General features: G+C 36.7%; 1 protein-coding gene across 2 annotated transcripts in view; it reads right to left on the minus strand.

Annotated features, from left to right (window-relative positions):
• Positions 1-15,828, minus strand: part of LOC101746861 (uncharacterized) — a 25,272-nt gene extending 9,444 nt beyond the window's left edge. Inside the window, exons 1-6 of one of the 2 annotated variants that reach the window (XM_062669424.1) lie at positions 15,727-15,828; positions 13,614-13,791; positions 9,664-9,778; positions 8,627-8,797; positions 2,699-2,996; positions 515-715 (exon numbers count right to left, since the gene is read on the minus strand). In XM_062669424.1, coding sequence (XP_062525408.1) covers positions 515-715; positions 2,699-2,996; positions 8,627-8,797; positions 9,664-9,778; positions 13,614-13,643 — 815 coding nt within the window. In that variant the 5' untranslated portion in view covers positions 13,644-13,791; positions 15,727-15,828. Of the gene's footprint in view, positions 1-514; positions 716-2,698; positions 2,997-8,626; positions 8,798-9,663; positions 9,779-13,613; positions 14,027-15,726 lie in introns of those variants that run through there. The other variant, XM_004929861.5, reaches the window with a different exon arrangement.
• Between the last annotated feature and the right edge of the window lie 206 nt (positions 15,829-16,034).

Here is a 16,034-nt window from a genome sequence, read left to right on the forward strand (position 1 = left end):
TAATTATAATCATTTAAGATTATATTGTGTATCAGGGAAAAGTGGTAGAGATAAATGGGATGATTTAAAAAAAAAATCTATTTTAATATTGATATCTCTGGGTCAATGAACTTGTGAACGGACGCGGCTAACGTCCGTCAGTTGCCATGTGCGATTCTCGTTCCCCAAGACCCCAAGATTAGATAAAGGATTTAAAAAATGTAAAACCACAATAATCAGTATTAATAGCTAGAAAACGATAATTGGTTTTACCAAATTATTAGACAGCCGTTCCACAAACATACATATTATTATACCTAATTACTGTTATTTCTACAACAACAAAATAGTGTTGTTCACGTTTCAATCAGATAACACTATTTGCTTTCAATCTCGAGGGATCTAAGCCAAGGCTGCATCTTGATTACTACGTTCACGTGCCGGAAAGCAATCTCCTAGGTTGCATTATCTAGCATCCTTTCGAAGCTCCCACGGAAATAGTTTCTTGTAATGAACTTATCGGAATTGTACTCACTTTTCCTTGGATTTCTCTCTATCGCTAAGCAGCCCGTGGATCACGAAAGTGCCATAAATCGCAAACAAAAGGAAGAATGTGATCTCTGAATGTATTTTGTATATGTCGTGGAGCGGGTGATAGATCGGTACGAAGAGGAGTACACCGCCTGGCATCCCCAGGATCGTTGCTAGAATTAACGTTTTCCATTCCACCTTTTTGCTAAAATAAACGAGCCATTTAATTACTTTTTTCTAACTGAACTGCACTGAAATTTTGTGTCCTTGACTAGTGAACGTTTTTTTTTTATGATTGAAGGATTACGGGTGGCCCGGAGGCTTTCCAGTTTCACCAGGACAGGTGGGCGAGCAAAGGCTCAGCCAGGAGGGGTGGGATTTGCTAACAGCTAACCTAACAGCTCAAGAGTAGCTGCTTCGCGAATGAATCTACTACCGGATCGGAATCGCGACCCGCTGAGAAGATCCAGCGAGAAACTCAGCGAGCTGATTCATGGGTTAGGTTGCACGGCGAACTCTTTGTCGAGTTCGACGAGTACGGTTACCGAGGTCCCTAAGCCTGCTCCTAGTGTTAGAGCTGAAGGCGTCTAATGCAAAGGTTATTGGATCTGATGGAACCGTAAGACCGTGTCTAGGGCGTCGACGGTGACTGGCTCCTGCGTGATCAGGATTCGGGGAGTAGTCAGCGGCGGCAACGATAAGGCGATTATCATGACGCATAGCCTTATCGAAGTACCGTTCCGACGCTGACTTCATGTATTTCTGGATAGATTCGAGGCCCAGGTCGTCGTGTAGGTCAACATTCCTCACGAACCACGGAGCTCCGACAGCTAACCTGCAAAAGCGGGATTGTAGAGATTGGAGGGTGTCTATGTGTGTGCGGGCCGCGTGAGCGAACACCACACTCGCGTAAGTCATGACGGGCCTTATGCAAGTTTTGTAAAGTGTCACCTTGTTCCGAAGGCACATTTTACTCCGCTTACAGATCATGGGGTAGAGTCTACCGAGAATAAACGCGGCACGGTCACGGACTGATTTTATATGCGGGTGGAATGTCATCGATGCATCCAGGGTAACGCCCAGGTACTTGACCTTCCTGGCCCAGGGTATGGGTTGTCTAAAGAGAGTAATCGGGGGTGTGAGATTCCTCCTCCTAATCCGGGAGGAAATCCGTGTGGAGCTTCCCCTCTAAAATAGCACCGCAGTACTTTTCGCTGGGTTGATGTCTATGTGCCATTTTCGGAACCACTGTCCTTCTTCGCAATTAGGGACTTGTTTCTACTGGAATAGTAAATAGTCGTGTCGTCGGCGAATAAAGCTAAATGGGTGGGCGGCGACCGGGGAATATCGTTAACGAATAAGCTAAATAGGAGGGGTGAGAGGACAGAGCCTTGCGGGACTCCAGCTGTGAGAGGTCGTGGGGAGGAGCGGGTTCCCTCGACTCGATATCGAAAAGAGCGGTTCTACAAGAAGTCCCGTATGATGAGCACGAGATTATCCGGCACGCCCATGTTGAATAGTTTGAAAATCAAACCGTTGTGCCAGACTTTGTCGAACACTTTTGCGACGTCGAAGAAGAGATCTCCTGTGTATAACGGTTTTGGTCGATTAAGCCCCACAAGAATGTGCTCCGTGAGGCGGTGCACCTGTTGAACGCATGAGTGATTTGTACGGAATCCGAATTGTTCATCGATGAGAATGCCCTTGGATGAGACGAAGTCTCTGAGGCGTTTGTAGAGCAGACGCTCATACAGTTTGCCTAGAGACATGAGGAGGCTAATCGGGCGGTACTAGTGAACGTAAGTAAACACCGTGTGCTTCAATATTTACGCACAGACGTACTTATGTTATATTGGTATACTTTTTTTTCCTATCTATGCTGATAGCCTAGAGTGGCTATTTCAGCGTAACCTTAACTAGTAGGTGAGCTCACGTGGCTCAAACCTGACGACGTTGCTAACACGAACCCTAGCAAGAGCCGTGCTTCGCAGAATCTACCACCGGATCGGAAACGCGACCCACTGAGAAGATCCGGCGAGAAACTCGGTGGGCTGTGTCTGTGGGTTAATTTACTTCGTCGCAAGCGACGGGTTCGACGGGAACGATGACCGGTGCTTGAGGTACCTAAAAGCACCGTTAGTAGATCGGGGGGATAGGTCTACAATAAAGCATACTCCATTCTACTTACCCCGCAGAAGCCCACTGTCCAACTTTCGGCGCATACCAATTTCTGATCGCAGTAAAGAAGTAGAAGAAGCTTGCTGTGAATGTAGCGTGGAAGTAATAGGAGTTCCAGGGAACCCAGTAGTGACGATCGAATATGTTAGGGTCAGTGTCGTGCCAGGTCCAGTGTACGAACTTGACCGCCACAATGTCGTAGGGAATATCTATCAGTACAGTAACCAAGCCCACCGCGAAAGGCTCCGCGTAACGTGGAAAATTCAGCTTTGAAACTGCATACGCTGCGTGGTAAATAAATGCGGGATCTGGAATCAACGAAATTCTATTATTAATATAGGATTATTAAATTAATTAGTTTTGTTTATTACATTTTATGTATTGGTGTACATCGGCGGATTTGATGCCTAAAACATTCTCAATCAGTAAACCATAGGTAAGGCAGAGAAAATAATAGTTGGTACAATAAACCATAAATTAAACACATATTACCTTTTTATACCGTTATGAACGAGCTAATAACCCAACTAGTATGTAGTGGATACAGGAGTCCTTAGGCCATATGAACGACGACACGTAGTGTGAGACATGAGATCAAAGTCTCAATTATATCGGCAGTTGACCCGTTCTTCAAACTAGAACGCATAATTGCTTGGAAGCAGGAATATGCAAAATGGTCTTACCTACCCGTGCGGGTCTTACCTCCAGTAAAGTAATTCAGGAACGATATCATGACGCAGTGATAAACGGAACCACATCTCAATCATCTTATGTAAAATATTTGAATGTTTTATTTTTAACAAGATGTCATTATCATATTCTCTTTATTCTTTATTGTACACGCACAGTTAAAACAATATAATAATTACGAAAAGTTATAAAAAATGGCGAGCTTAACTCAACAATTGAGTAAAGAAGGTGAGCTTTACGTAGGTGGGTAGAAAAGTACAATCTAATCAATTTACTTATTGATACAGTACACAATAACAATAATAGTAACAATAATAAATAAAAACACTAACACATAATATATCAGACTATATACATACACAATTACACACATAAATAACATAAACATACACGTACATATATAGGTAATGAAATACATATACATTGTACGTATTTGTAAAAAACATTATCTTATTGACGCTAATCATTAAAAAGCTGTATATTTTACAAGAATAACGTAAAAGCAATGACGTGTTCTTGAAACACTATTTCATGGTAATTTATTGTGTTTAGGCTTGTTCGTCGACGAACGAACACACATACCTACTAAAACGAGTATGAAATGCTTATCCTTAAAATGTTATGTCATTCTTTTAACGAAGTTCATCTATATCATCATTCACTCTATATATCTATATAATATATTACTCTATAATATACTCTGTATCCTTATTGTCGTGTTTTTTCTAACAGCTGTGTGTACAAAATATATTAAATAAAAAATAAAAAATAAGAGTCTCTAGTTGTGTGGTTGGTTTAATTCTAAATTTGATAACAAAATATATTTGTGTTTGTTTTCGTAACTGACTTTATTGTTTTTAGTATTAGTCAGACAGTAGTAGCTAAAACATAAGCCTTGAGAATAAAATGAGTTGCTATTTCTTTTTTCTATCGCAGTACATACTCCAAGCATAAACATAATAAATCGAATTATTATGGAGCACTCCCATAACTTGATCTAAAATAGCTTCTTAATAAGCCTATGGTTATTGGTTGAAACTATATTTATGGAATTTGATGGTAGAGTATATATACTATTTATATTGGACTATAGGCTTCGTGCTCCAATACTTGCCAGAAGTCCTTCTACTCTTGCTAAGCCTATGCTTGTTTATAGTACTGCTCTGTATTAATCTCGATTTGATTATTATTCGTGATTCTCCATTGACTCATAATGGAAACAAACCGTTTTTATTATTATTGACTTCTGGTGATCAAAATTGGAGTAATTACGACAAAACTGCGTGTCAAAACGACTATAATCAATGGGTAGTAAACTTCACACTATAAGGAAACTCGGATTAGCTCGGAATAAAGTGATGCTGTGTAGGTAGGATTTGGAGGGTATCGTTCATAATGAGCTTTTACCGCTGGGGAAAACTATCGATTCAGATCTCTACTGCCATCCACTGATAATATTCAAGCAAGAAATAGAAAAACAAATATCCGCCAATAACGATGAACAGAAGCAGAGAGATTTTCATAATAATAACGCCAGACTACACACATTTTCCGAGGAGGTATTTATCTATTGTTTATTTATAAACAGTTTCACAGTTTAGCGCTGTAGCTTTTTTTCCATTTGATAAAAAGAGACATTTATTTTTGTACATTATTACATGACACCAAGTATTATTACGTATGCTCTTATTACAAGTATGTTTTCTTTTGGACAATGGGAGGTGGGACAATCAAAGTAAATAAATATTTATATTATGCTGTACGTAAATTAAAATGTGTTCACAACATTTTAATGTCAATATTTAGTTTGGTAGTCAATAGTTAGCGATTTCAACTACTCTAATAAATACAATTGTTTAAAACTGTCCACAAAGTTTGTCTTTCACACAAAATAATTTGTAACAATTCATTAAGCTTCACTTTGTTTTGTTATCTTTTAACCTTGTTTATTGCCTTACATGTACCTTTTTCAATTGTATATTTTTCAATTATTTCTTTTCAATTATCATAGCCCTAACGGCTTTGATCTTCAATGTATCAGTGTGCTTAGTGCGAGTTTTTTAACGTTCTCGATAGCGTAAAAGTTAACTAAAATTTGTATTGACGCCGCTATTCCAACTGCATACAAATTTGAGTTAACTTTTTCGCTATCGAGGACGTTAAAAAACTTGCACTAAGCACACAGAAGTTAAGATAAATCAAATTATTTGGAAACTATACTTTGTGCATATGTTCTGCGGTACAAGTAATTTCTATAATTCGAAGTCTTCGTTTTGCAGTCATTGAAAAACTGAAAATGCAGTGGGGGTAAACGATGTGAAAATTTGTAAGCGAAAAATCAAATTCATGCGCTCGAACTGAACACAAATAGTAAATACTAGTTCCTCCCTTATTAGTAGAAATACGACCGTATTACTAAAAATTTAGATCATTAAATAGAAATAGTAATCTTTGGTTCTATTATTGTAATTTCTTCTTTTAAAGGAGGGAAAGAAAAAACTGTCAAAACCATTATTGCTAATACGCGGCTCGTCAGTAGATTCTCAACAAAAAAAGAAAATCCGTTAAAAACCAGATAAGAGCCCAGGACCGGACAGTAATGATTGCATCAAGCTCGCTAGAACACTTTTATTGACACCTCTTACAATACTTTTCAATAAAATATTAGAAGAAGAAATTGTGTCAGAGCAATGGACAGAATCGGAAATTAACTTACTATGTAAAAAGAGCGATCCTAAAGACATAGGAAATTACCGTCCGATAAGTTCTTGCCTATACAAACTCTCTGAATCCTATCTACTACACAGAATATCGCCACAAATAGACTCATGCCAACCCATGGAGCAAGCGGGATTCAGAAGTGGATTTAGCACAATACATCATATTCACACCGTAGACCACTAGGTCATCGTATAGGTTTTAGTCAGTTCGACTCTGACATACCCCGCCCAGTATCCCCAGAAAAGGGCGGAAGTCCGGCGATTTCATCCTGATCAAAAAAAAAAAAAAGGTCATCGTATGTTGAATATAGAAAACTGCTCTACATGGCTTTTGTTGACTTTTTTCCTACCTAAGCTGATGGTCTAGCTAGAGAGACCATATCAGCATCACCGGGAGAAGTTGTTGACTATAAGAAAGATTTCGACTCTATCTCCCATAAAATATCTCGGAAGCATTAAACAATCAAAACATAAACGTAAAGTATATAAATATTATCAAAAACATATATGTTCATTGTATTAGTAGAGTCAGGCTAGATAGAGTTTAAAAAAAAGGCTAGACAGAGTTGGCACCAGGATCAGCATTAACCGAGGAGTCAGACAATGCGACCTTCAATCACCGAAAGTATTTATAGCTTTCCTACAAAATGTTATGGAAGACTTACCGTGGTCAAAGCGAGGAATTAATGCGAATATGAAATATCTAAGCCACCTACGCTTTGCAGGCGATATCATTCTGTTCTCTGAAAGTCCATTTAAGCTCAATACAATGACTAACGCACTTCAGACTGCTAGTGTCCATGCAGGTGTGAAATGAAATTAAAAAAAACAAAAAGCTGACAGGGAGATGATGCCAGTACCGGTTAACGAAGTGCCACTCGAGTACTTAGAGAGCTACCCTATATAGAGCTATAGAGCCATTTAGCAAAAAAACCGAAACATATAGGAAATACACAGGAGAGTAGCTATTACATAGAGAAAGTTCTTTTCCTCTCAGTCGTACCCTCCTGGCGAAGTGGTCGTGGTTATATATGTCTTATTGCTTGGCTGTGGCTTTTGCGATTCTACTCCATCTCTTTCTATTTGTGGCGGTACGTGTACATTCAATAAGGGAACACTTAGTGGATGACTTAATCAAGTCTGTCCACCTCGTGGATGATAGGCCGCGAGAATGTTGGAGAGATGGAGAAAGTACTAAGCACAAAAAGAGATTCTCAAATCGCAATTACCGTTTAAATTGAAAAGGATACTTTTAGATACAACAATTTTACCCTGTCTAACCGATGGCTGCCAAACGTGAATTTAGATCACAAGGCAAGACAAAAAATACGGACAATACAGAGGGTAATGGAAAGGAACTGTTTAAACATAAAGTTGAGAGATAGAGTTAGAAACATTAAAATTTGGAAAATAACTAAGGTAAAGGATGCTCTACACTTTTCTCAGTCTCAAATGGAAATGGGTTGTCCATGCTGGGAGACACGATTATAATCGATGGACAATTAACACCACAAAATGGAAATGACCACAGGGCGTGAGAAATAGAGGTCGCCCGGGTACCTGGTGGTAGGACGAGATTGTATCCAAAGCAGGAAGAGACTGGATGACCACTGCTTAAGATAGGGAAAATTAGAATTCTTTGGTGGAGGCTTTTACCCTGAGGGGGTCTACATTAGAAGGAGATTAAATTGCATGAGTAGTAGATTTTTTATAGTTACTTAGTAATATAATTACTAAATACTAACTTAATTAAGCTCTATATAATTATTGTGGAATCAAATAAAGCTATTTTACTATCATTATTATTTTCTTTTATTTTTGTTTAGTTCCTATTGGTAGCTTTATAGTAATCTATATATATAAAAGAAAGTCGTGTTAGTTACACTATTTATAACTCAAGAACGGCTGAACTGACTTGGCTGAAAATTGGTGAGGAGGTAGCTTAGAACCAGGAGAAGGACATAGGATACTTTTTATCACGTTCCCATGGAAAGTGACATAAAACGTGGTATAACAAAACGCAACTGATATGGAATAACAAAACGCAACTGACAGCTAAACATAATATATTCTACGGTTAATTATACTAGAATTTTGAAGTTGACCGGTTGATGTGTTTGAAACAAACCGTGTGGCGGAACAAAGTTCGCTGGGTCCACTAGTCATATATATTTTTAATACCAGCTTCTTTCTTGAAGAGTTTTCTTTTTCAAAGCAAAAAGGTGCTTAATTGTTATCAGATTTTGATTTTTTTTATTGAGTAGCTTTTATCGATGCATTACTGCATTCAAAATAATTAATTTGGAAATAGTTTCATTTTTTTAATTCAAAGTATAAAGATAATATTATGTGCTTTGCTTTGCAAGGTGGACAACCGTTCTACAATTAAGACTTCGACCAAAATGGGTGACGCCGGTCAAATTACTCTTTCTATGGACGCAGAAATACAAACCTTCGTTGTCGTTAGTGAACAAATAAGTAGATTATACCTTAACTGTAAATAAAGATATTAAAATTTTAATACTCACACAACAAAATTATATGTAGGGGTAGCCGGGCTCCCAGGAATATGATAGGGGTCTGCGAATGCCAGAAATTATCGTACTCTGGCAATACGAAATGCCAGAAGTTATCTGCGTAAATCCCATGAAGTACGGTACCGAGCCAAAAATAAGGCCATCTTCCGCCTTTTTTAAAAGCTGAAAAAATACGTCACTTACGTCACTACGGATTAGAGACTTCCTATTCAAATAATGACATCATTAAGCATAGCAACAGTCAGATCAGACCAGTCTATAGTTTGTTACTCATCAATGTCTGGGCACTACTAATGGTAGGACCTCTTGTGAGTCCGCGCGGGTAGGTACCACCGCCCTGCCTATTTCTGCCGTGAAGCAGTAATGCGTTTCGCAATGCGAAACGCAACCGTTGTAACTATACTTGAGATCTTAGAACTTATATCTCAAGGTGGGTGGCGCATTTGCGTTGTAGATGTCTATGGGTTCCAGTAACCACTTAACACCAGGTAGGCTGTGAGCTCGTCTACCCATATAAGCAATAAAAAAGGTCTTGTACAATTTGTGACTATAAAGTTCATTTAAAAATTGGTAGTATCACCGGTCCGTCTTCAGTCCTTCAAGCATTAAATTAAGTTATGGTATAAACACTAGTTTATTAAAAAACCAGAGTGAGGCTTTATTAATAACTATATATACTAAATATATATATAACATATCAAAGAAGTAACTAGGATATCATCTTAAAGATAAATGTAATACGTATTTCTAAAGATTTGTTTTTCTTGATCATCTTTAGTTAAAGGAAACATATATTTTTATATTGAAACGATTATAGTGGGAGGACGAGCTCACAGTCCACATCAGAAAGTTGGAGACAAGAGGCCGAAGTCAATCGTATATCCGGTTCCGCCAACCTTTGTACTGCATACCATGACTGCTTGGCAGCAGCTTAGACAGAATGATGGTACTTATTTAGTCTTCATTACAGAATTATTCAGTCATATTAACGTGTCACTAAGACAATGTGATTTAAGGATTATACTTACCATGAAATAATGTTAAGAGGCCAGCCAAAACGTAAACGGCCTGAGATATTATATATGTAGGTTGGGCAGCCCACAATTGCTTGATGTCATTTTTTCGGACGCACCAATCCAACCACTGTTGATAATAATAATATGTTAAAATATTTTCAAAGAAAATAAGCACATTTTTCAGTAAGACCAGGTTATTATGTTTTGTGCTCGCTGCCACTGTCCGAATACGGAGACGGACTGGCATGGCAAAATCTGCAATGACCCAACTGAGCAAAATCTGGAGAGACCGTAATATTACCCACCGAACTAAAATACATCTGGTCCACACCCTTGTCTTCTCCATAGCTCTATATAGTGCAGAGACGTGGACACTCAAAGCCGCAGATAGGCAGAGAATCGACGCTTTTGAGATGTGGTGCTGGCGACGTATGCTACGAATACCATGGACGGCCAGCCGCACCAACATGTCTATTCTCAGGCAGTTAAAAATAGAAAATATTCAACGTCTATCCACAATCTGCCTACAAAGAATATTACGGTATTTTTTTTGCGGTATTTAGCGATACCATTGCTGGTATCCCTACGTGCAACATGACCAAAGAGCAAATTGGAACGCCTTGTGGTGACCGGTAAAATAGAGGGAAAAAGGCCTAGGGGTAGAGGTCCCAAACGATGGTCGGACCAAATAGCGGAGGAACTGGGGATACCTATCAGCGACGCACTCCACCGGGCTGCAGGGCGGGATCGATGGAGACAGTTGGTTAACGAAATCGGACGGAGTCACGATCCTCAGCAGTGAGGAACCGATCGAAGAGAGAGAGAGAGAGCCACTGTCCTGGACTTCCTATTTATTCTCGAAGCAGTCGCTTCAAAAAGTCTAATTTAATAGTTCGACCTCTTTTCTAAAAATGGGTTATAGTTTCAAATATGTGGATGGGGATGAACGTGGATGTAAATATATTAAAATACATTAGGGCTCCAGCAATCGCTTAGCATCAAGCGCAGTATCACATCCACTTATCTACAATAAACAGGCATATTGAATTAGCATATAGGTAATACTTAGGATACAATATTATTTGTTGTTGTTAATTACTACCTAAGCAGGATATTTTTTTATGAACAAAACTACTTATGCGAGCTTAAGACACAAGACTATTTACTTTAGATTTTTGGCATCTTAAAAAATAGTTTTTTCCGATAACCTATTCACTATACTTAAAATTAGTTTAGTAGTATTAATTAGTGTAATTTAATAGTAGTAATTAGGATAGTTTTTCATTTACTCAAAAAATAAAACAGCCCAATTGAGAAATGAATTACTTTCATTGATTTGTTTTAATTAATTATTTTTCGCAGGGAAAAGGTGGGTAATCTTAACACTTAAATGAAACACAAATAAATATTAATAATCAATTTTAGCCTTCATTTTCTCTTAAAATCAAATATGTAAGTATTTTAGATATAATAATATAAATATTAAAACTTTGATTAAGGAAGGATTGCGGAAACAATTATTTGAATTGAAGACAAATGTTTCTTAGCTTGTCAAACTATTTCATAAACGTACCTATGTATGCAATGATATTTTATATGTAAAAATGTATGACATTATAAGTTCAATCACATTCTAATTTACTTTCAATTTCAAACACCAACCATTGATACTTTGATAGATTAATTTATAATACAAATTATTTCATATTATTATTTAAATTCATATTTAATTATTAATTAATATATTAATTTATCAAGCACGGTAAGCTCAACAGCACTCTTATCATGGATGGCATGAGCGTTTAGAACATCCAGATTAAAATGAAGTCCATAGCATCGATAATATTTAAACGAGAAAGTCTCGCCATATTTTTTAATATCTCAAGCATCACTGATTAAAACATATAGAACGGCTGGTTAAACATTATGAATGTAAGTTGCATTCAACAAGTAGTGTCGGACGGTCTTATTCAAAATAAAACCAGAGACAGCTTCCCAATACATTATATACATATATATGAATATTTGTATAATACATTAAATTCTGTAGACTGCTAAAGAATTTAATGTATTATACAAATATTCGTCATACTACGTTTGTTTTCAAGTTGATATTCTATATGTGTCAGGCAAATATCAGAAGTCCAATCGCTCCAAAACTTGATTAGAAATGAAATTTGACTACCAGAGTCGATGAGTGCGCAAAGAATATGAAAGAGACCAGATGAGTCACGCACTCCAACGTTAGCAGTAGCTAGCAGAACTATTGCGCTACCACTCATGTTTGCAAAAGCCTGCGTTTGTGGCTCTTGACTAGAAGAACATGGTAGCAGTCGATTGGTCGATAAATTACTTCTGGACACATCCTCGCGGACGGTGACAGATACATCTCGGTGGAGAAACGTGTGACGGTTCTGTCTACAAGTTTTACATCTGAAGATAGATTTACCATTTTTTTATTGATGCGCGTAAACAGTTAAAACCGCTAGTAGCCGCTCGAGCAATAATTAATGTTTTCTTCAATCAATTTAAAGATAAAGCACGTCGGAATACTGGTAGGTCCTGAACCGAAATTTCATCTGTCTCCATCGACCTCGATCTACTTTTCTTAAGTACTCTGCATACGATGCCTCCCATCACTCACGGAATGCCACATTCCTAATCGGAATTACTTTTTTTTTCAATATAATTTCAATTTAAATAAAAAAAAAATTGTACTATCAACACAAATCAATATTTGAAGGAGAGAATAAAATAAACGAAATTGTTTTGTAATTACGCAACCAGTACAAAACTATAAAACTACAAGGTCAATAACCCGTTTGCAAACGAATGAACCAGGTAAAAAAGACGTTTGTGTCAGTTCGTATACCTGATTTAAGTATTTGAATATTAAAAATACAAAGAACCGTTAGCACCAAACGATATATTTTATAGTAGTAGGTAGGTAGTACGGAAACGAAAACTGAACAAAATAAAAATTTCTCTAATAAAGTTATTATTTTTGTCGATACGTGGACGTTATTTGATTGCGACAAAACAAGATTGGTTTAGAGAGAGAGAGAGTATTCTTTATTATACCCAAAGGGAATAAACAATTCGAAACATTCAATACAAAAAAAGTACATTTGGCGGTCTTATCGCTAAAAGCGATTTCTTCCAGACCAACCATCAGGTGGACAAGAATCATTTATACACCTATTATTATATATTTATACACCTATGTATAAGTTAATCGATCCCCAGTCGCAGACGGATACGGAACTTGCCCAGCAAGGTATCCTAGGTCCCCCATGTACGTCTAGGATTTAACAAATTAGTAATTGCACGTACGCATCTGGGCCTGCCACACGGAGTTCCTGGACGCGTGCTCTGTTCTAGATTCACTACGCTTTTAATTGTTTGTATAAAATTGAGCTTCACACGCGATCGTCAAATTCACAAAATGTCACATTTATAATTTGCAGCGAGGACTAGACGGTACAATCGTCATAAAACAAACTCATAAGGTTACGAGTATCGCAATTGCACATCTAAAAATTAGTGCTATTTTTTTATAATAATAAAATGTGTCAATTAACAGTCGCAATGATTGCAATTGAGCTAGCAAAGTAAATTAAACTAGTTAGTAAGTGTGCCTAGATGGCAAGTGTTAATATTCTTTTAGGATATAACATAACCAGCCCACTGAGTTTCTCGCCGGATCTTCTCAGTGGGTAGCGATTCCGATCCCGTGGTAAATTATGCGAAGCACTGCTCTTGCTAGGGCTAGTGTTAGCAAATTCACTCAGGTTGACCCGTCCGGGCGTAGCTGAAATAGCCTCTTAAGCTATCAGCGAGGACAGGTAGGAAAAAGATATGTAAATAAATTTGTTACAGTTATCGAAATATGTTAAGATAAATTTAATTTAATTACTAAAGATTTTTTTCGTATAAATTTTTCGTATTAATTATAAACTGACCGTTTCCATCTCCGCTCTAGTAGTCTCCATTTTATGTAACCGTTCGATGTCTGCGCTTGATATGTACTGAATATAATTTGTTGAATCTTTTCGCTGACGATAACATATCGATATCCGTTATTTTTTATCGATATAAGTATTGTTGGCCAAGTTTATCGTGTAAGATTAATAAATTAACCTAAAAATATTGGAATTTATCAAAATAGTATCAGTATTGACAAAAGTTAATAAAGTCATAATGAAAATGGTTCATAAGCATAGAATGCAATAAACTAGTTAGGTACTAATGCGGGTGTCGTTTTCCCTAAATTCCACTAATAGGCATGTGCTGGTTAGTGTTATCAGGAGGATCAATAAATGTGTTTTTATGCAATATAGTTTATAATAAGATTATAAAAGTCAAATCGGATTTAACTGTACGCGATGTAGGCTAATCGATCCTGGTAAAATAACAGGCTATACATCTGGTTATCGAATATCATGAGTAGGTATATTTGAGAGGTAACAATCTATACTTCTATACTAATATTATAAAGAGGAAAGATTTGTTTGTTTGTTTGTATTGAATAGGCTCCGAAACTACTGTACCGATTTGAAAAATTCTTTCACTGTTTGCAAGCTACTCCCGAGTGACATAGGTTATAATCTTTTTTGAAAAAAAAATAGGGATCCTTACTAAAACTACAATAATGTAACCCAAGGTGTAAAAAAATTATCAAAAATATTATTTACGTCGTGTGCCCTGCGAAAACTATTGATGATAGAATAAAATAATGTACCACGACTTTGTATAGCACATTATTATTTACGAAAAGAGTCGCAACAGCAAATGTCTAACTATTATAGTTGTGCTGCAATAAGTGTTCTTTTATTTTAAAAAGTAAAACAACGTCAAATATCGTTGAAATTTTTGCTAAAGACCCGAGCGGAGCCGGAGCGCGCCGCTAGTATATAATATTACTGTTATGTTTTACTAATATTTAGATATATTCGTTTGAATATATGTAATATTTGACAAGGCGCACTTTACACCATGAATCATACGTAAACAATCTTTGTAATATACCTTTAGTCCTTTTATGGTGAAAAGTGAAAACTATTCATTTGCTGAGTAAGTAGTAAGTAGAGGTATTCGTTTTAGCAGATTAATATTTCGAAAACGATGACAGCCCACGAGCGAATCCGGGTCACAACTAACCAACAGCTATATTTCAACAATATTCTATAAACCGTTAATGAAGTTTAAAAACTCAAGCGATAAATCGCTTAATGAACTTTCAAATAATTGATGTACAAGACAGAATTTAATCTAACCTAAAATTTGTGAAGCTACTTAGTTTACATAGTTAAATATGTTTGATATGTTTGATATCTAAATAAATAGTTGACGAGTATTGTCTATCGACTGTTTCCATCTCTAGCAGTATTTAATCTACTCGCTACGTGTCTCCAACTAGTGCCAACACGAGTGCCACATATCCGTACCACCTGAAACTATACACTATCCGGCTCACAACATAACAATATGGATATTATTGTTCGAAATATATTTTTTTATTTGGAAGTCAATTCAATGTTATGTTATCATTTGTCTTTATTATTTAACTTGTTCGCACATGTGTAGGTATATTAAACATAATTACAACGGTAACAGCATCATTTACTTTGTCATGCCGACTGAAATTAATATTGTATATAACATTAGAAAGAGTCTGATTTGGAGGAATCATTAAACAATTTTGTGGACTATTTGCTATTATTATTAATGATTACTTTTTTTAACGACAACGAAAGGGCCTTCTAAAATTCTAAAGTCCAACATACCCAAAACTGCCGTTAAAAACATAGTAGTATAATATGTATTAGCAGTATCTCCTTTAAATAACTTGAAACCTATGAATGGTATTATTTCTACCATTACTTACGAGAGTTTAAGGGAAAGAGAATCTGTCTTGTACGTAATCATTCATTTGTATTATTTTAGGTTCTCAACCATCCGACCAATATAGTCTCAGGCCCTGCCAATTTATTTTTTGAAATACATTTCAACTCTTAAATATAATGGTAGAGCGGTCAATGTATGTATTGAGGTCCGGTGGACAGACGCACTCACCGCTCAGCTAATGATAAATTACTGTAGCACGTAGACATCGCAAAGTACTTCATTTCTGCAGCCCACCTCAAGACTGGATGTCAGCTTTAAATCCATCAAAATGAATTGTTGCTATGTATGTATTATTAATTATTCTTATCTTATCTGTTATATATAACAGGCTGGTTAAAATAAGGTAGAGTGTACAAAAGAAGCAGCAACACAACAAAATTAGAAAAATATATTTTGAGAGTCGTCGTGGGTTATGGGATAAGACATCCAGTGCATTCGTGTTGAGCGATGCACCGGTGTTAGAATCCCAGGCGGGT

Source organism: Bombyx mori, chromosome 1, assembly GCF_030269925.1.
Source record: "Bombyx mori chromosome 1, ASM3026992v2".
Classification (NCBI taxonomy): Eukaryota; Metazoa; Arthropoda; class Insecta; order Lepidoptera; family Bombycidae; genus Bombyx; species Bombyx mori.